Source organism: Falco naumanni, chromosome 8 (assembly GCF_017639655.2).
Source record: "Falco naumanni isolate bFalNau1 chromosome 8, bFalNau1.pat, whole genome shotgun sequence".
NCBI classification, from domain to species: Eukaryota; Metazoa; Chordata; class Aves; order Falconiformes; family Falconidae; genus Falco; species Falco naumanni.
Genome location: NC_054061.1, coordinates 39456270 through 39475296, shown reverse-complemented (window position 1 = coordinate 39475296; position 19027 = coordinate 39456270). Strand labels below are relative to the sequence as shown.

Here is a 19027-nt window from a genome sequence, read left to right as displayed (position 1 = left end):
CACGTGCACACACTCACAGGACTCCCCTTTCCAAGATGGTTTGACAGCTTTAATCACATGAAGGCACTTCGATCTGGTCCCCCAGCCCTCCCCAATCCCCCCCAGTGCCACCTCCCCCCCTCCCCGGACCCCCCCAAGGGTGCCCAGCACGGGGGCTGCACTCCTCGGGTGCTGCAGCACCCATGGGTGCTTGCTGGGCAGCAGGCTTTGCTGGTGCCGTTTGACTTGTCTAATATAAAGTGCTGAGTTCAACCCTCCCGGAGGGGCAGGATCAGGCCCGGGGCAGGCAGGGGTCCAAGGGGGTGCGTGTACCGCAGCACCACTCACCCCGCCTCCCCACCGGAGCGCAGACAGGCCTGGGGGGACCCCTGCCTGCCCCGGCACCCAGAGTTGGGATAAGGGCAGTGCCAGCAGGAGCTGGCTAGACCGCACTGGAGAGCTAAAACCCCTCGCATCCCGCCCCCCAAATACTGCCCCCTCCCCTTCCCTGGCACAGCGGTAAGAAGGCATCCATGATTTTTTGGGAAACCGTTGCTTTTCCCCCTGAAGAGATCTGAGACATTGTCCATGCTGAAACGCTAAAAAAGGCCTGGCTGAGCTCAGCTCCCGCCCCTGCCCCCCAACCCTCCCTGAGAGCCCCCAGTGCCTCAAGGCTGGGGGACATCCTGGCACAAGCCCAACCCCACAGGGGTCAGGGTAACCCCATGCTGCAGGGGGGGGGACCCCAGAGTTCCCCCCAACCCTGCCCCAGCTGGGGGGCTGGGCTACACTAAGGCTGGTACGGGGATTCCTCCCCCTAGGAGCTGCAGCCTTTGATGAAGCTGCAGATGGATGGGGACGGGGCGCATGACCACCACCCCCCCACACCCCCGCACACAAGGGAGGTAACCCCCCCGTCGGTGACTGGAGTGGCTCCCACTGGCACAGTATAGCTGGAGGTGGGGGAAGCCACCAGATTCCCCCCATGGGAAGAAACCGAGGTTGGAGGGAGTGCATTAAGAATGCCCCCCCACCAGGCACACCCCTTGCAGGAATTGGGGGGGCACGGAGACACAGTGTCCCAAGGCACGTGGGGGGCATTCGTGGCCAGGGGCTCAGCCCTGAGGCCAGGCTGCCCCCCAAAACACACCCCCTAGGCAGGGGGTAGAAGGCACAAGGCAGGGGGTAGGGGCATGTCCCCCACCCCCACCCCCCCGAGGTGATGAGCTGCACCCACGGCAGAGTTAAGGGTACGGCGGCACCCCTGTGCACCAAGACCAAAAAACTCCCCCATTTCTGGGGGGTGGCAAGGGCTTAACCAGTCCTGCACTCCCTGCGATAGGGGCCAAGGGCCGTCAGCCCCTGCAGCAGGCAGAGCCTGGATGCGGGGGATCTAGGCTCCCCCCAAAGGCAGTGGAAAGCAGCAGCTGCTGACCCCCCCTCCCCACTTGGGGGGACATGGAGGGGAAAAGGACCTGAGAACTGTTTCGGGGAGGGGGATGCAGGTTGGGGGGGGTGGGGGTGGGGACGGGGCAGTGGGGGAGGACAGGACCCCCCCAACAGGTCCTCAGCACAGCAAGGCAGCGGGTCACCCATGGCCACCCCTCCTCCACAGGAAGGGGGACACCCAGGTCCCCCAGAGGGGGCACCCACATCTCCCACCACTGGCAGGCAGGGAGGGCACCCGCGCCCACCAGGGCTGGGGAGGATGATGAGGGGCACACTGGGACATACTCCCCCCACCCCCCCAAAAATAAGGCACCCGGCTGCCACAGCGGTGCCCCTCGGCAGCAACCGGCGGGGTGGGGGGCCACTAGCTGTTAGTCCGCTGCTTCTTGAGCACTGCGTACACGTCCTCCACCTTGCTGAGCCTCTCGAAGAAGGGCAGCAGGTCCAGCAGCTCCGTGTCTGCCATGTTATCGAACCAGGAGGCCACCGGCACCTGCAGGCAGCGCAGCGGGCAGCAGCTGAGGGTGGGCCCCCCGCCACCTCCCCACTGTGCTCCCCCTGCAGCCTCACCCCCGGGGTACGTACGGCGTTATCGGGGTGGAAGATGTAGGATGCAGGAGAGTTGTCCACGATGATGATGCGGCGCAGGTCGCGGCCCAGGCGGCTCAGGTCCTTCACGTAGTTGCCGCGATGGAAGACGCAGGATTCCCGGAAAAGCCGTGCCCGGAAAGCTCCCCATTTATCCAGCAGGTCAGCCACAGGGTCTGCATACTGCAGGCACAAAAGAGGGGTCACCACGCTGTGCTACTGTGCCCGCTCCATGGTGACCATGGCACCCAGCTCGCCCCATGCCTCTCCTTGAGCAGCACCCTGGAGGCGCAGGCAGGCAGTGCTGCCTGATGCTGGCGCTGCCTGCAGGTAGGCAGGGGACAAGGGGCCAGGTATGCCCACAAGTGGGGAAGGGGGGGGAGTCGTGCCACCCCAGGGGTGGCTGGGAAGGGGAGGGCGATGGCAGGGGGGGGGGGGGGGCACCCACCTTGGCCAGGCTGGCAGTGAAGAGCACGCACTCGAAAAGCTCACCCATGCGCTGCAGGAATTCATCCACATGCGGCCGCTTGAGCACATACACCTGCGGGCACGGGGCAGAGGGCAGCGTGCCGCGGGCACCAGTAACCCCACTCAGCACCCACACGCCCACCCCAGGGGACACCCGTGTCCCCAAGCCCAGCCCACAGCTCCTTGCTGGGGCAGGGGGGCAGAGAGCTGCCTGTGCCCCATGCCGTGGGGGCTGCCCCATGTGGGCTGGGGGATACCACGGCCCTGCTGGCACGTCCAGGGCGAAGCATCTGGCCGGCTCCAGAGCCAAGTAACCGAGAACAGGCTGACTGCCCAGACCACAGCCTATCCTGGATTACTTGAACCCGGGGCCAGCCACTGCAGGAGGGCACCGTGCCAGGACCTCCCCCTCACCTCCCCACCCTGCTGGGAAGAGCGGCACCCACCTCTGCCTCCCAGGGTGCCAGCCCTGTCACCCTGATGCCCCTGACCGCCCCTTGGTGCGGAGCACTGGGATGGCTCTGGGTCCCTGGGGCGGGGGGGGGGGCAGAGTGTTGTGGCCCCTGCCCAATGGGCATAGCCCCACGCTGTTACCTGGTGCATGATGCCGTCGATTTCAACGGGAATGATGAAGTCGGCATTGTTCACCGGCTGGGGAGGGCACAGCAGGGTCAGCGCCAGGCAGGCACCCCCTGCCCACACGCTGCCCGCCCTCTGCCCAGTATGCACCCCCTGCCAGCCCCGCAGCCCCCTCGCAGGGACACTTCATCCCACCCCGCAGGGCTGTGCCAGGTGCTGGCCACGGGTGCCTGGGTGCTGGGCATCGCCTGGAGGGATGAGGGGGGGGTGCAGGGCAGCGTGGGGGGCATGGGGCAGTAGAGATGGGGGGTCGGCCGGGGTATCCCCCACCTTGAAGGAGCTGTGCACCAGCGTCTCGTCCAGGTCGATGACCACACACAGCTTGCTGGCGTCCTGCGGCTTGATCTCGGGCAGGAGGTGTTTGACGGCAGCCTGCGGCGGGGCAGGGGGGAGGATGGGCAAACCCAGGGATCAGCGGGGTGGCAAGGGGCACTCCCTCCCCCCCTGCCCACACAGAGCAGGGGCATGGCAGGGGGGGAGCCCATTTAACCCCACTATGCTGGCACAAGAGGAGCTCTGGGGATGGGCTGCCCCCACCCTCCAGTGCCAGGCGGGGGGCTGGGGGGTACCTTGGGCAGGGCCCCGTTCTCCTCCACCAGGAGCGGGGCACTGGTGGTGCTGGCGCAGGGCTCCCCCTCATCGCGGCACAGGCAACAGAAGAGGGACTGGAGGATGCTGCGGCTCCGTGGCTTCTTGGCAGGGGCCTGAGTACCTGCGGGGGGTTGGGGGGGGGCGGGGAAGGGGGGTAAGGGGGCACGGGCACCCCCGGCCCGCCGAGGAAGGGGTGGCTCAGCCGGGTTCGGGGTGCTGATGCTGGACCAGAGCTGGGGGGGGGGGGGGCCGGAGCCCCCCGTGCCCTTATCGGCCCCCAGCACTCTTCCGGCCGCCCTTCCTGCCCCGCCAAGCGCCGGCGCCGGGCAGCACCGCGGACACGCGCGTTTGGAGACCACCCACAGCCCCTTGCTGGGGTGCGTCCCCCACCACGGGTGACCCCCGTGGGGCCCCCCGCGCGGCTGTAGACCCTACAGTAACAGAGCGGAGCTCTGCCCCAGGGGAGGGGCTGTGGCGGTCGCGGTGCCGGTGTCCCGGCCGGCCCCGCCGTCCCTCCGCAGGGGGCACAGACTCACGCGGTTATGTGGCCCCGCGCGCGGGGCCTCGCCGGGGGAGGCGGGGCTTACAGCCACTCCTTTCCCCGCCCCCAGCCTGCCCCCCTCTCATTGGCCGACTCAGGCGTACCAGAGGCGAGAGCCCAATCAGGGCGAACCGCCCGCCCCTGGGCGCCGTGCCCGCGGCCCCCATTGGCGGATCAAGGGGAAACTGAGGCAGAGGGGCCGCTCCCGCCCGCCCCGGGGGCAGCGCGGCGGCTCCAGCCCCTTCCCCACCGGCTCCTGCCCCTGGGCTGGGAGCGGGGCCGGGAGCCGCGGCTGCCCCTGGTCGCGCCCCCCAGCAGCTGGGCTGGAGCGCTGCGCCCTGGCGACCCCGTGGGGCGCCCCACGGCAGGGAGCCCGTGGGGCAGAAGCTGCCCGCTGGGGACGGGGTCCGTTCCCACGCTTGCTCCCCCCGGCCCTGCCCGCTCCCTCGGGCGGCGGGCAGCTCCCGCGCGTCAGGCAGCGGGACGGGCAGCGCTCCCCGCCAGACCCCCTGCGCCGGCGGACGGAGCGCAGCGGATGGAGCACGGCAGATGGGACGCCGGGCTGCGGCGGGGTGCCCGGCCCCCTCCCTGCCTCAGTTTCCCCCCGGCGCGGCGCGCACCCCCGCCCGGCTCCGAAGGAAACGGCGCAGACACGCCGAGCACCGGGGCCCGAGCAGCGCCCCGAACACCCCGGGGTAACCGGCGGTATTCGGGAAGGGACGGAGCCCGGCCCCCCGCGCCCCGGCGGGTGCGGACAACTCCGTTCCCTCCCAGCCGCGGCCCCCCCGTGCCCCAGCGCATCCCCCTCCAGCCCTGGGGCAGCGGGACGCACGGGGGCAGGCTGAGACGGCCCGCAGCTCATCACACCCTCAGGGCGCAGCCACCCGCAGGCCCCCAACCCCCTCGATGTCTGAGACACCCCCCAGGGGACCTCCCCCCCCACGCCCTCTCCCGCACCGGAGGCGGGGGGGGACACCCCCGCCGCGTTACCTTTCTCCTGCAGCGGGGCGCTCCCCTCCTCCCTGCTAACCTGGGCGATGATGGACTGGTGCTCCATGGGCGCCGGGGAGGGGGGGGGAAGGGGGCGGCCCCCCCCGGCGCGGCCCCCGGGGGGGGAGGCGGGGCGGGGGCCGGCGGCGGCGCGGGGCGGCGGGCGCGGGAGCGGCGCCGCGGAGGAAACTTTGTTACAACATGGAGTTTCCTCCGCCCGGGCTGGGGCTGCAAACATGGAACCCGGGCGCGGTTTCAAGGAACCCCTTAAAAGGGCAACGCCGGGGGGGGGGGGGGTGACCCCCTCCTCCTCCTCCCACCTCCGCCTCCCGGCACCCGCCCCGCGGGGGAGGAGCGGGGGTCCCCGACGAGCCGCCGCTGGGACCGGGGGTACAGGGGCTGGCGGTCTCTGTGGGGGCGCCTGCGCCGCAGGTTTGGTTGGGAAGAACACCACCACCTCGTGCCCACGGTGATGCCACGGCTCAGGGATAATGGAGAGGGGGATCAGCCCTGCTGTCACCCCCCGTCCAGCTGGCAGTCCCTGGGGAAAGGACCCCTGCAGCAGATGAAGCCCCTCCCCAGTGCTGGGTTTGCCCCGGAGCAGAGACCCCTGGATCTGGTGGCTCAAGGCTGGGTGGTCCCCGTCGTCCCCGTTCCCCCCTGCCCCAGGAACACGTTCCCCATTGCCAGGGCAGGCCAGCATATGGGTCAGCAGGTGCTGGGGGGCTGCACCAGTAGCTGCCTGCTTTTTTCTTTCTTTCCCTCTTTCCCCTGCAATTCCCCAGTTATCTTGGGAAAATATATATACACATATATATATGTAAGCAATACATATACCTCCCCCTGCAATTCCTCCCCTCCTACTTCGGGGGGGGAAGCAGGGCTGTTTCCAGGTGCTCTCCGAAAAACAAAAACGGCTCTTACCAGCAGCTTGAGGATGCACCAATCCCCTCAGGAGCCACTCCTGCCCCGCTGCCCAAGCCCCCCATGTGCTGGCATCCTCCAGCCCCAACCTCTTCCCCCTGGCAAGCCCGTCCGGGCCCTGCCAGGGCAGCCTCACCCCACACTGCCCAGCATCTGACCCCGTGGTCTGGCTGGTCCCAGTCACTCCCTCCCTTGCCATCTCGGTGTCAGGAGATGCTATGGCAGCAGTCAGCACTGCCCCAGGGACAGAGCAGGTTGGAAATTCTCTGTCTAAGCTTGTTAGGGGTCTTTCCATCTCTCCCAGCTGCAGTGTGGGGACTTCAGGGGTCGAGATCGTCCTTTCTGGCCCGGGGGGGTGCAGGGCCACAGGCAAGGTTGCCATGCCCGTGGTGGCACACACCGGGTACAGCTCTGCCCTGGCAGCTGCACAGGGCTGAGCCATCCTGATACGGCAGGAACAGCCCCTAGGAAGCAGGGCTGGGAGGGGACCTGTGCTCCCCGCGGCCAGTGTGGGGCACAACACTGCCCACAGGGACCCCTCGGGGAAATGGGGTCCGGCATCAGGACGTGCCTTCCTGAGGAATTAGAATGCTGTGACGACGGCGGGACCAGGCAGGCACTGGAAACACTGGTGAAGCAAAAGCCAGTTCGTGCCCGTGGCTCCCGTGCTCCCGGTCCACGTGGGGCATCCCGGCACCACAAGCCCCAGGGGGAACCGGGACGCTGCATCCTGCCATACCCTCGGCGCGCTCCGGCAGCAGGCAGCAGCCATGCCTCGGTTTCTCTGCCCCTCTGCCGACTTGGCAGGGAGGCAGCCGGCACTGCCCCGCTGCCTGGCAGGAGGAGGAGGAAGGAAGAGACCGTGCTTCCTCCACTCTCTATTTTGGGCTGACCTGTGCGGCTCCCTCAGCCCAGGTGGAGTGGGGCAGGATGCCTGCTGGCTGGCTGGGCTGCTGGTGGGTGCGAGGGGATGCTGCTCACCGTGGGGCAGCAGTGGAGACCACACAGTGTCCCTTCCAGCATCCCTGTCCCTCTGGCCAAATCCTTCTCTTCCCTCCCTGATGAGCCATGCACAGGCTACAGCCCCAGCTTAGCCAGGCCCTGCCAGTCCCCTTAATTAATGCAATTAGGAACGTCTCCAGGCCAGATACCTGCAGCAGCACTTGGAGCATCACTTCTAGCTTTGCTGCTTGCTTGCGGTCAGATCGAGAAGCTGCGGAGGGGGGGGTTATACCCATCCTGGTGACAACAAGCTGGTGGGGACAGGGGACTCATCCTGCACCCCCAGCCCAGGCGAATCCCACCCGGATGTGAATGCTGTGGGGTGCGAGCACAGGGCAGAGTGGCACCCGGTTCCCAGCAGCCAGGCACCAAGGGACCCCTCCGTGCCACCCCACTGTCCCCAGGCTAGGGTCCTGCATCCTATCCCCTGTTCCACCAGCCAGCCACAGCGCTGGGCACTTTGCCCCACGGTGTGCTGCCCCACAGCCCAGGCCGCGTGCCTCCTAAAGCTGGGCTCAGGCAGTTGCCCCCCGGCTGCGGCTGCCCCCGGGGTGCAGGTCCCAGCCGAAGCAGGGCAATCCCCAAAGGCACAGCCCTGGGGACCCCCCGCCCCTCGACCAGCCGTGGGGCTGTCCCTGGACCCCACAGACCCCAGCCCCCGGCCCCGGCCCCGCGCCCGCTAGGGACAACCCCAAGACCCCCCAGCCCCGTACCCCCGGGGAGATGCGCCCCGTTCTGCGGGTGCTTCTCACCGCCGAAGGGGGTGCGGGGTGGTCCCTGCTCCTTCTCCCCGGGGCCAGTGGCAGCCCCGGCGGCTGGTGTCGGCTGCGCCCCTTGGGGAGGGGGGCGGCACGACCCCGCATTTTGGTGGGCCCCACCGGTCTGGCTCCTCCTTCAAACAGCCCGAGGCCGGGCCAACGCGAAGGCGGGGGGAGGCACCGCCCCACCCCGGCCGGCATCGCCCTTTTAAGGAAGGGGAAATTCTTCACATAAACAAGCGCGGCCCCCGGGAGCGGGGGGTCCCCTTCCCGGGGGCGGGGGGGGGCCAGGGCCAGGGGGGCCGGGCCCCCCAATTCCCTCCCTCCACCTCCCGGCCGGGGTGGTTTGGGAACGGGGATTTTGGGGTAGGGGGTGCTGGGGAGAGGGGGGAGCCTTGAAACAGCCAGGGAGCGTCTCGCAAGTGCGGGCCGCGGCGGGGGGCGAAGCGCGGCGGGACCCCCGCCCCCCCCGGCCCGGGGTGCGGAGCAGGCGAGGGGGCACGGCCGCAGCCGGGGAAGGGCCGAGCGGCTCCGCATCCGGCGGTGCCGGCGGGCGGGAAACGGGGCATCCGGGGCGGAGAGGGCACGGTGGGCCCCCGCCCCCCCGGGGGAATGCAAGGGGCTGGTGCTGAGCCCCTCCTCCCGCGGCACCGCGTAGGTGTAAGCAACACCCCACGCCACCCCCCCCGCCGAGCCCCCCAGCCTGGGGCAAAGGGTCGGGCCCGGGGGATGCGGGTGCCGTGGGGGTCCCCGCCCGCCGCGGCGGCGCGCAGCAGCAGCGAGGCTGAGGCCAGGTTACAAACACGCCATTTATCAGCACACGCACCCCAATCCCCCCGAGTTTGGGAGCCCCACGTGGGGCTCCGGCCGGGCCGGGGGCTGGGGCCGGTGCCGGGCAGCGGCGCTGGCGGCCCCGGCCCCCCTGGGGCTGCCCCGGTGGCCCCGGGAGGCGGGCGGTGAGGGGTGGTTAGCGGTCCCGGGAGGTGATTAGCGGTCCCGGGCGGTAATTAGCGGTCCCGGGGGCCGGCGGTTCCCGGCACTAATGAGGAGGGGGGGGGAGGTCTCCGGGGCGGCTCGCTCACCAGCCCTTGGCACATCCTGCTGCCATCCACACCCCCCCCCCCAGCATCCAGACCTGAACTGGGGGGCGGGGGGGGGCGGGGGGGGAAGAGGCTCTAAAAACTTGGGGGGAGGGCTGCCCGGCTGTTAACCCCTTCCTTACTGGGTGTGTTTCTGGCCAGAGCATCATCCCTGGGCTTGGCGTGGCATCTGGTGGGTGCCTGGTGTGGGAGACGGTGCTGGGCAGGGACTGCGGGGCAGCAAGGACTGACGGGGTCTGTCACCGGGTCCCTGCCACTGCCGCTGGGTCGAAGGAGATGCCGAAGTTGAACCGGCTATGGTGGCCCCGGGCTAGGAACCAGGCTCCGTGTGCGATGCTGCATGTCCAGATCTGTGGGGGCAAAGCGGGCAGGTTGATGGGCACCCACCAGGGATGCCGCCCCCCACCCACTGCCCCTCCCCACAGCGCCAGCCTTACCAGGTAGGCGACGAAGGCCACGTAGGCAGCCAGCAGCAGTCCCAGGGGGATGTAGTACCCCAGCCCCTGCAGTGTGGGCAGAAAGTCCACCACGAAGTAGACGTTGATGGCACAGACCAGCCCCGTGATGAGGGTCATCAGCACCTTCCCCAGGCTGCGGGCAGGGGAGTGGGCATCAGTGCCAGGGCAGAGCACACACACACACACACACCCCGCCCCTGCATGCCACCAGGCACAGCGGACTGGGGGATCTGGGTTTGTGGGTGAGCAAAACCCCAACTAGAACATTTCTGCACCCCATGGCCATACTACACCCCTACAATGGGGGTCTGGGTGTGGGCTTTGGCCACCCTCTGAATGCAGGGCTGGCAGTGCTAGGAGGATGCTGAGGACCCAGGGATGCCTGAGGGGGTCACACTTGGCATTTGGATGAGGATGGAGAGGTCAGTGATGGGTCTGTCCCACTCTGGATGCCCTGAACAGGTGGGAGCGAACAGGCAGGAATTAGACCATCCCAATACCCATACACCAACTGACCCCATGGCATGGTTTTGGGGGACAGGATGAGCCAAAAGGAGGGTGCCTGCGGCTGGAGCACTCCATTCTACCCACCCCGCACCTCCCCCGTGCCCCAGCACTCACAGGCTGTTGGTGAAATCCTGCATGAGTGGGTGCAGGCTGGTGAAGGTGAGGACGGGCAGGACAGCAAACGGCAGCTGGAAGGAGAGGGGGATGAAGGGGGCATAGCCATCAGGCTGGGGTGTTGGGGGGAAGGTGGTGCCCCCCCCCCACTACCTTACCAGGATGCTCTGCAGGACATTGAGCAGGTCATTCATGCCTGTGAGGTGGCTGACATCCTTGAAGGCAGCCACAAAGACAGTGGGCAAGATAGCAAAGGAGCGGGTGAAGAGCACCCGGGCGAAGCGGGACCAGCGGAGCTGCAGGAAGCCCTGGGGACAAGGAAAAATCTGTGCCCTCACCCCTTGCTGTGCCTGGGGCACCATGCTAGGGTGGACCCCCCAAATCTGGGTTGGAGGAACATGTGGGGCATCACCCCTTCCTCCATGCCAGGGCACTGAGCAAGCCTTTGCAGGGCTGCTGGGCCCCACTAGATGTCAGCTCCAGCTCATTAAGCGAAAGATCTCAGGGAAATACTGTGTGGGGCATCCACAGAGTGCCTCGGGGAGGGTGTCACAGGGAATGGGGGTGGCCATGCAGCAGCAATGGGTGGGCACTGTCCCCATCCCACCTCCTGGGGACCCAGGACCTTGGTGCCAGAGCAAGCTGCCACCCACCAGGTGGGCATCGCTGTATGCCCAGCTCCCTGCAGGCACGGGGGGCAATTAACTCTGCCAAACTGGACCCCTCACCCAGGGCCCAGCTGTGTTTCCTGCCGCCGCTCCCACGTGTTACCTGTGGGGGCAAGGGCCAGCATCCCTGTCCCTCACCTCCATGACAAACTGCCCCGCATATGTCCCAGTCATTGTGGAGCTCTGTCCCGCCGCCAGGATCCCGATGGCCCAGATGTACAGTGCCGCTGTCCCGAAATAGCAGCCCAGGATAACACCCTGTGGAGAGACAGTCCCATGGGGATCCCAAATCATCCCCCACCCTGGGTACTTCCATCAGCTCCCAGCCTTCCAGCAGGGTTGCGGCAGCTCCCAGCCCCAGGGGTCAATGGGAGGAGCACTATGTTCCCCCAGTGGGTACAGATGCCCACTGGGCACAGCCCAGGGTCACTCACCCCCTGGTAGATATCCACAGAGACCGTCTCATTGTTGGTGGGGAAGATGCTGGCATACTGGCGGACGCTGCTGTTGATGCACTTGTTGTGCTGCAAGGCACGGCGGGCGTGAGCGTGACAGCCACCCAGTAGTCTCCACAGGCATGGGGGGACCCCGCCACACCACGACTTGGGGCAGGAGGATACCCACTCTCCAAGAGATGCTCGCCCTGCCCGTCTCCACAGCTGGCACAGCCATCACCTCCCCATGGGCATGAAGTGACACTCACCACGTCCTCGTTTCGCTGGTGGTAGAAAGCCTCGCCAAAGACAGCCATGACAAAGAGGTTGATGAGGAAGGAGACAAAAAGGGCTAGGCAGGACTCGATCAGGAAATACGTGTTGGCCTCCTGCACCGCCTCCTTCTTGGATCGGTCGATTGCCCGTGTCTGAGCATGGCGGGTGACATGGGTGCCACAGGGTCAGGTGAGCACCCCTGTCCCACATCCAGGACCAGCTGATCCCCACCAAGTGTCCCCTGAGACACTCCTGGGGTGGCAGTGCCCATGGCAGTGCCTTTGTCTCACCTTCACCAAGGAGGAGTGGAGGAAGATGTTATGGGGCATAATGATGGCGCCAATGATGCCCACGGCCTGGAGCAGCTCCTCTCGCCCGCAGCCCAGGCAATAGGGCAGGAAAATGCCCTTCAGTACCTCCACCTGCCCTGGCCTCACCACCACATACTGGGGACCGGTGGGAAGGGGCAGTGTGAGCTGCCCTGCCTGCCCACTACAGGCCAGTGCCAGTGTGGATGCCCCACAAGGGTCCCCTGCCAGCGCCCTGCAGGGAAAGGGGTATCCCCAGCTCCCCCCTTCACCTCGTAGCCAAAGGTCAGGGCCATAATGGTGATCAGGAGGCCGAAGAAAGCCTCCAGTTTTCGGAGCCCTAGAGAGGTCGAGAGATGGAGTGGGGCAGAGCAGGGGACACCAGTGCCACATGGGCACCAGGGCTTCCCAGGTGAGCGTCTCCCCTGTCCCCCCACCCTGGCACTTACCATACTTGTCGAGGAAGAGAAAGAAGAGGGTGTCCACGATGGTGATGAGGACCCCACCCCAGAGGGGGATTCTGCAGGATGGCAAGGGGGGGCATTAGACATGTCCCCCTCGACAGAGCAGGGCCATGGGGGAGGATGGGAGTCCCCATGGAGCAGCTCACCGGCCGGCTGAGAGCAGGCTGAAGGCAATGGCTGTCCCAATCACCTCCTGCATGTCAGAGCCAATGATGGCGATCTCGATCATGAGCCAAAGCAGCACACGGGGCACCTGGAGGGGCCAGGGCCAGGGTGCCATGAGGTGCCAGAGCTCGCAGAGGAGCTTGGCCCCAGGTGAACTGGCACAGCCTCCAGGGTGGAGATCGCTGTCCCCAGGCTGCAGCAAGCCACCCAGAGCAGCATGGGGACACCAGGAGACACCCCGCCAGCCTGTCCCATGACACAGTCTCAGGGTGCAAGATGGATCCTAAATCCCAGCCTGCCTCCCCCACCCCCATACCTGCCCCAGTGGGAGCTGAGGATAGGACCAGCTGTCTGGATATGATGCTCAGGGGGCACACCAGGGCAGAGAGGCATATCCAGCCATATTCTGGGGACCTGTCGTTCAGCCAACATCAGCCATCACTTATTCCCCCCCTCAGGACCTTGCTGCCTAGAAGGGACCCCTAGCTCCCCCTCTCCTTTGCTGTTTGCCCCTCCCTGAGCTCCCCCAACTCCCTGCACCAACACGCCCAGGCTTATCCCGCGTCTCAGCTGCGCGTTGCTGCCTCGACGCCTGGGCTCACCCCCCCACTGAGGACGTGTTCACATGTCCCCAGATGGGACCAGGACACCAAGGCAGCTTCTTCCCTCCAACACCCTGGGCCCCTATACTGCAGGAGTGTGTGGGCACTGGGGCTGGGGGTGCTTTGGGGAGCCCCTGGGGAAGGTGGGGCTGTCACAGTATCTTCCTGCTCCTCTCCAGCCCCCCAAGTCGCTGCCAGGACTGTCATCAGCCCAAATGCAGCACCTCCCCCAGGCTGTGACCTCCTGGGGGATTCCCAGTGGTTGCTCACCTTGGGGTAGTAGAGGTAGCAAATCTCACCCAGGTCCTTCCCTGTCACGACACCCAGCCGGATGGCCAGGCGCTGGCACAGCAGCCCTAGGATGGTGGCCCACAGCAGCACCCACAGCAGCTGGGGGGGCAGGAGGGAGGGAGGTAGCAGGGGCTGAGCACCAGGCAGGATCTGGCTTCCCGGGATCCCAGCAAGGTTATCAACCAGCCCAGGGACATGGGGAAGAGAAGCCTGGAGGGGCTAGAGGTGGTCCCCAGCCCAGACAGAGGGGTGGCCCTCTCCCACCCCTGGGTGCCCTCCCCCAGCACCAAGGCCCCCCACCCATGCCCTTCCCGCTCTTCAGGCTGGGGAGGCTGGTTTGCCATGGGGCTGGGCGGTCGTTAGCGCGGGAGAGGTTACAAAACCCTCGTCTGCTTCCTGATGCCGGGGCTGGGGGGGCCCAGGGCTCACCTTGAACCCCGCCACAGCCCCACACTGCAGGTCCGACTCCACGTTGCCCGGGTCCAGGTATGCGATGCTCATGAGGAAGCCGGGACCAGTGAAAGCCCAGAGTTTCCTAAAGCTGAAACCAGGCTGGGACAAGGAGGGGGGTCGCGGGGCTGTCAGGCACCGTTAATTGCACTTCGTGGTTTCCTGCTGCTGGGCCATGCTTTCACCACTCCTCCCGGCAGGGGAACCCCCATTCCCTCCCCTTCTCCCTTCCGCCTCTGGGACCAGCCGAGGATGGGGGAGCTGGTGGGGTGCAGGCAGCCCTGGGGACCCCCGCGGGCCTGGGCACAGGTGGCCCAGGACGGGGAGCTCAGAAAGTGTGTAAGCAGCAGGATGATCCCTGAGGCTGGGTAGCACCTTGCCTTGTGCCTCAGTTTCCCAATCTGGAAACCTTTATGTGGAAACACTCAGCCTGGGGCTGGGATTTGCTTGAGCCAGGTCTGGAGACACTGAGGTCCCCAGGGCAAGTCCCAGGCATGTGTCCCCCTCTGCGGTGGCCCTTTGCCTCCCCACCTCAAGATCCCTGTGGTACTGGCCCCCCACCCTGTCTCTTCCCACCCTCAACCAGAGGTGCCAGCCTGGCAGCACCTACCCCGCCGCCCTTGGGGATGCTTATGAGTTCATCCAGGTAGGTCTGATCCCGGGTACCAGGGCGCTGGGGGGGCATGGGGCTCCGGCCGGTGCTGTAAATCTGGGCTTTGTCCCGGTTCAGTGACCCAGTGAGGCCTGGAGGGAGGGCAAGGAAGAGGAGAGCAGGACAAGGACACTGGTGGGCTGGCAGCCCTGAAACCAGCTTCCCCTCAGTCCCCCCTGCTGCTGCCCAGTGAGCCCCATGAGGGACAAGCCCCATTTTCCCAGGGGGGCTCTGAGGGTGGTATATGAGGGCTGTCAGTGGCTACCCAGAGGGGTAAGATGCCACCTCCAGCTCACGTGTCCCTAAAGCCCCCTGGTCGCACGCAGCCTTCACAAGTCCAAGAGATAAGTGCATTTCTGGGCAGGAGGGACAGGAGGGGACCGTGCTCTGGGTCTTGCTGCCAGATGGGCAGACTGGGACAAGAGGCTCATACTGGTCCCAACCGCCCCCTTCCCCAGCCCACTTATGTCCTGGAAGCGTGGGTAAATCACTAGTGGTCTTGGGGGAACAGAGGATGGGTCAAGTGGGGAAGCCAGGACAGGTTAAGGGGGATGGTGCCCACTGGGGCAGTGGGTGGGTGGGGGGAGCAGAGCCAGGTGGTGTTCTGGGGCGGAGGGAAGGGGATCTAGGGGAGGGAAGGAGGTGCAAGGGGACCCAAGTGTCATGGGACTCACCTGCCTCCAGCGATGCCGTGGCTGGGTCTGATCTGGACATGGTGCTGGGAGGCCCCTTTTTCAACACTGCGTGCAATGCCTGCCGTCCAGCTTTTAAAGGACACCCCCAGCTGCAGCCCCCGCGAGGAGGAGGAGGAGGAAGTGCTCCTTCCCTATCTGCAGACCTGGGGTGGGAAAGGGGCCCTGCCTAGTGCGGGCTGGGTGCTGTGAATGTGCACGATCTCAGTTCCCCCACCCTCTGTCAGGCGGGGGGGGGACACCCAGCACCTCCCTCCCCCCTGGCATGCACAGGCATGTGCAAGCCCGGGGCACCCACACCAGTGTGCCCAGGGGTGTCGGAGCATGTCTGCATGTCGGCCTCCATCACCTGCCAGGGGTCCTGCTCCATGGGCGGCTGGAGGGACGGGGGACAGTGTCCCACCGCGTGGGGAGGGAGGGCTGGCCCCACGGGAGTAGGGGAAAGGCCGGAGGAGTAGGAGCGAGGAGGAAGCAGGAGTGTTGCACAAGCGCGTGAGCAGGTCAAAATGCACCCTCAGCTGCCGGGGGGGGGGAGCACCCAGCAGGCAGGCTCTGTGGCACAGGGTGCTCACACCACCCCTGGGTGGGGGGGCCTTCACCCAAAGATGGGGTGCTCAGTGTCATTGCAGGTCAGGCTGTGCCTACAAAAGTGAGGCACCCCATCCCCAGGACCCTCATAGCTGTTGAGATGGGAGAGAGAGCACCCCAGGTGCACCTATGGGTGCCTAGGGAGCACCAACTGACTTTCTGGGGCACCCCTCTGCCAGACAGGCTGTGCCCCATAGAGAAGTGGGCATCGGGGTCTACCCCCAAGGAGATGTGGGGGTGGGGTGGGCACAGGGATGTGAGCCTGGCCCTGCTCCAGGGTATGACCCAGACCCCCCCCCCTAATTGATGGCTAGAACAGCTGGGAGGTGGACAGGGTCCTCCCCAGACTGGCATGGGGGGCGTTAGCATGCAACTCAGCACCCCCTGCCCTCCCCGTGCCTCAGTTTCCCCAAAGCAAACAAGCCTGGACAGGCACCGCTCTCAGCTTTATTCCCTGTTAGCCAGGGGGCGGTGAGGTGGGGGGCTGGGGCTGGCAGCCCCAGTAGAGGTGAAGGGGGTCCTGGGGCGCTGCTGGTGGGCGAAGAATTGGGCAGCGAAGGAGATGGGGTCACAGGGCTGCTGGAGGAGCAGGGCCTGGAGGAAGTCAGACAGCAGCGCCCGGAGCTCGGGGTGCTGCTGGACATAGGCGGCATGGGACGCTTGCAGCTCCTCCTGTGGTGGGGTGGCCAGGGTGGGCACGGGCACCAGTGTCCCCACCCTGTGTGCTGTGCCAGGGTGGGGAGGGCAGGATGCCTGAGTCCTTTCCCACGGTTGAGGAGGTGTGGGAGAGGATGCTGGCCAGCCTGCCCCCCACACTGTACCTCCTGGGCACCCCAGGGGGAGACCCTGCTAGGGAGTGGCACAGCCCCATGTCTCCCTGTCCCCATTCCCCCATTTCACCTTCCTGTCCATGAACCAGGACCAGAGCTGGATGTCCTCCTCCCAGTCCAGGGGCTGTTTGGGGAAGGGGGGCTGAGGCTCGACCCCATCTGGCAGCAGAAAGGCAGGACAGGGTGTTCCCCACTTGGCTGCCAGACAGCGGGCTGGGGCTGCCCATGCTGGGGGGCAGAAGCCTCCCCCCTCAGTACCTGTCTTGCCAAGGACAGACTCATCTTGCAGAAGCACCAGCATCGGGCAGCCGACCTGCTCCAGCCGGGCCAAACGCCTGCAGGGGGAAGAGCTGGTGACCCCCTCTCCTGGGTCTCCACAGGGCTGGGGTTGCCCCCGGCCGGACTCCCATCCATACCCGCTGGGGAGGAAGCTGCTGTGCCAGATGGTGGAGACGCCAGTGCTGGTGTGCACAGCTCGCTTGATCACAAACACCTCTGCCTCCGCTGAGCCCACTGCCTGCTGCTGGATGCCCAGGGGGCACTGGGGGGCACAGACAGGGGTCACCCCTGTCCTGGAGTCACCTCTGGCCCTGGGTGCCATCCCCACGTCCCCCCATGCTGTCAGCCACACTCTACTCACTCCCATCTCCCACTTCCCACCCTGGCACCCCAAGCTGCTCCAGACCTCCCCATCCCACAGGCCCCCCTTGGCCAGCAGCTCACGTAGCTGGAGGTGCAGAGGTGGCCCTCGGTGTCAATGGTCGGGAAGACGAGGCCAGGAGGCACTATCTGTCGGCACGCCATCACCCGCAGCAGCAGCAGGTTGGCCCCCTCCAGCACCAGCCCCTGCAGCTCGGCCCAGCTGTAGGAGAAGCTCCAGCAGTGTGGCTCTGCCTGTGGAGAGACCTGGCCACCTCATGGGACAGCTACAGCCTCACCAGCCCCATGCACCGCATCCCACCCCAGGATGTGACCCATCTGGTGGGTAGAGGAGTGAGACATTCCGCTCCCCCCCCCCCCCCCCCCTCACCTTTCCTTCCTGGAAGGTCTTTGTGACAGTCATCCCATGCTGGTGGCTCACCATGTGGGTCCTTCTCACTATGGGGTGTGCTCTGAGCTGCAGAATGGAGGGGGACGGCACACACACAGGGTGGAGGGTAGAGCCAGGGCACCCCCTCTCTGAGGTGGCACATCTCAGCACCCCTTTCAATCAGGGTACCACACCAGATGCATTATGGGAAACTCTCTGCCCCAGCTGCCACCCAGAGGAGGGGATGGGGACCAAGCTGGTGGGACAGAGGTGGTATCCCAGCTGGGGAGGGGACACCCAGCTGCCCGCAACGACCTTGCATAGGGTACAGCCCCCAGGAGGGCATAGCTGCAGGGCACACCCCAGGGCAGGGGGGGAACGACACATGCAAGGGGACATGCCACTGCCACTGCCACACCAGTCACCTCCAGGCGCTCCTGCTCCTCCTGCTCCAGGGTCTCCAGCTGCAGGGTCACATAGGCTGGCAGAGTAGAGCCACACTCAGTCCACCCTGCTGGCGCTGCAGCAGTGCCCACCACCCCAGCCCTGGGGGCCGGTGGGACGGGGATGCTCCAGCCCTGGGGAGGGGGGTACACCCCCCACCCCGGCTCACCTTTGAGCGTGCTGGAGGCGGGCACGCCGTGCCGCCTGCTGCGGGAGCCGGCCTGCACCAGCAGGCAGCGCCGTGCCGGCGCGCCCTCCCGCTCGTAGGGCGCCCACCGGGCTGCCGCCCACCGCTGCCCCGCCGCCTGTCCCTCCGCGGCCACCACCGCCAGCGTCTCGGCGAACAGGCAGCGCTCCAGCTCCTCCGGCCCTGCGCGGGGGAGCCGTCACCCCTGCCCGGGGCACCCCCTGCCTCAGTTTCCCCCCGCCCTGCAGCCCGGGCTGAGCCCCTCACCGTGCTATCCAGCCCAAGCCCCCCCGACCCGTCCTCCTCCTGCCGGACCCGATGGCCCCCACCCCTGCACCGAGGATCCCCAGGGCACGGCGTAGGGGGACGTGGGGGAGCGCGGGGCCGGGGACCCACCGATGAGGCTCAGGAACTCGGCGGCTGCCTCCCTGATGGCTGGGGTCTCCTGCCGGCACTCGCGGGGGGGCTCCATGCCCAGCCTGGGGGCTCCTGCTGCCGGACCCCCCGGTAAGGGGGCTGCACGTCTCCCCCAGACCGCGGTACACCCCCCGTGCCCACATGTGTAACCCTGGGGGGGACATAGTGACCGCCCCTCCCAGCCCCCGTCGCCCCCCAATCCTCACCCCCGGCCCTCCGCAGCCTCCCCAACACCCCCGAGCCCCCCGGCCGAGCCCCGGGGCTCCCCCCGGCCCCCAGACCTGCCCGGATCGGATCCAGGTACCCCCCTGCGACGCCTCAGCCGTTTCTACAGCAACGGCCTGGCCCCGCCTCTTAAAGGGGCAGCGACCTCGCAGTGGGGTTTCGCGGGGTGGGGGGGGCCACCGGCCGCGCAGAGAAA

The 19027-nt window shown here is 66.9% G+C and overlaps 3 protein-coding genes across 5 annotated transcripts; all 3 read right to left on the bottom strand.

Moving 5' to 3' along the window:
- Positions 1-22: 22 nt before the first annotated feature.
- CTDSP1 (CTD small phosphatase 1) lies at positions 23-5474 on the bottom strand. Of its 2 annotated transcripts, none has more exons than XM_040604541.1 (7): positions 5246-5474; positions 3693-3835; positions 3394-3495; positions 3079-3135; positions 2465-2557; positions 2014-2199; positions 23-1921 (listed from the first exon to the last, which is right to left on the bottom strand). In XM_040604541.1, exons 1-7 carry the CDS (start codon positions 5310-5312, stop codon positions 1793-1795), a joined length of 777 nt encoding a protein of 258 aa, XP_040460475.1. In that variant the 5' UTR covers positions 5313-5474; the 3' UTR covers positions 23-1792. The 2 variants fall into 2 exon arrangements, with proteins under 2 accessions (XP_040460475.1, XP_040460476.1); XM_040604542.1 differs by lacking the exon at positions 5246-5474 and adding an exon at positions 4996-5056.
- Positions 5475-8720: 3246 nt separating this feature from the next.
- SLC11A1 (solute carrier family 11 member 1) lies at positions 8721-15330 on the bottom strand. 2 transcript variants are annotated; one of them, XM_040604882.1, is made up of 15 exons: positions 15093-15329; positions 14377-14510; positions 13746-13868; positions 13296-13415; positions 12405-12511; positions 12244-12314; positions 12067-12134; positions 11777-11932; positions 11480-11638; positions 11211-11300; positions 10915-11034; positions 10267-10416; positions 10109-10182; positions 9467-9620; positions 8721-9379 (listed from the first exon to the last, which is right to left on the bottom strand). In XM_040604882.1, exons 1-15 carry the CDS (start codon positions 15130-15132, stop codon positions 9269-9271), a joined length of 1677 nt encoding a protein of 558 aa, XP_040460816.1. In that variant the 5' UTR covers positions 15133-15329; the 3' UTR covers positions 8721-9268. The 2 variants fall into 2 exon arrangements, with proteins under 2 accessions (XP_040460816.1, XP_040460817.1); XM_040604883.1 differs by lacking the exons at positions 8721-9379; positions 9467-9620 and adding an exon at positions 9656-9941 and having other exon boundaries at positions 15093-15330.
- An 815-nt stretch (positions 15331-16145) lies between these two features.
- On the bottom strand, positions 16146-18661 carry LOC121092594 (ciliogenesis associated TTC17 interacting protein). Its single transcript, XM_040603831.1, has 9 exons — positions 18586-18661; positions 18172-18372; positions 17984-18039; positions 17559-17645; positions 17252-17422; positions 16945-17069; positions 16787-16863; positions 16599-16687; positions 16146-16370 (listed from the first exon to the last, which is right to left on the bottom strand). The coding sequence occupies exons 1-9, from the start codon at positions 18659-18661 to the stop codon at positions 16146-16148; spliced, it is 1107 nt and encodes a 368-aa protein (XP_040459765.1).
- Between the last annotated feature and the right edge of the window lie 366 nt (positions 18662-19027).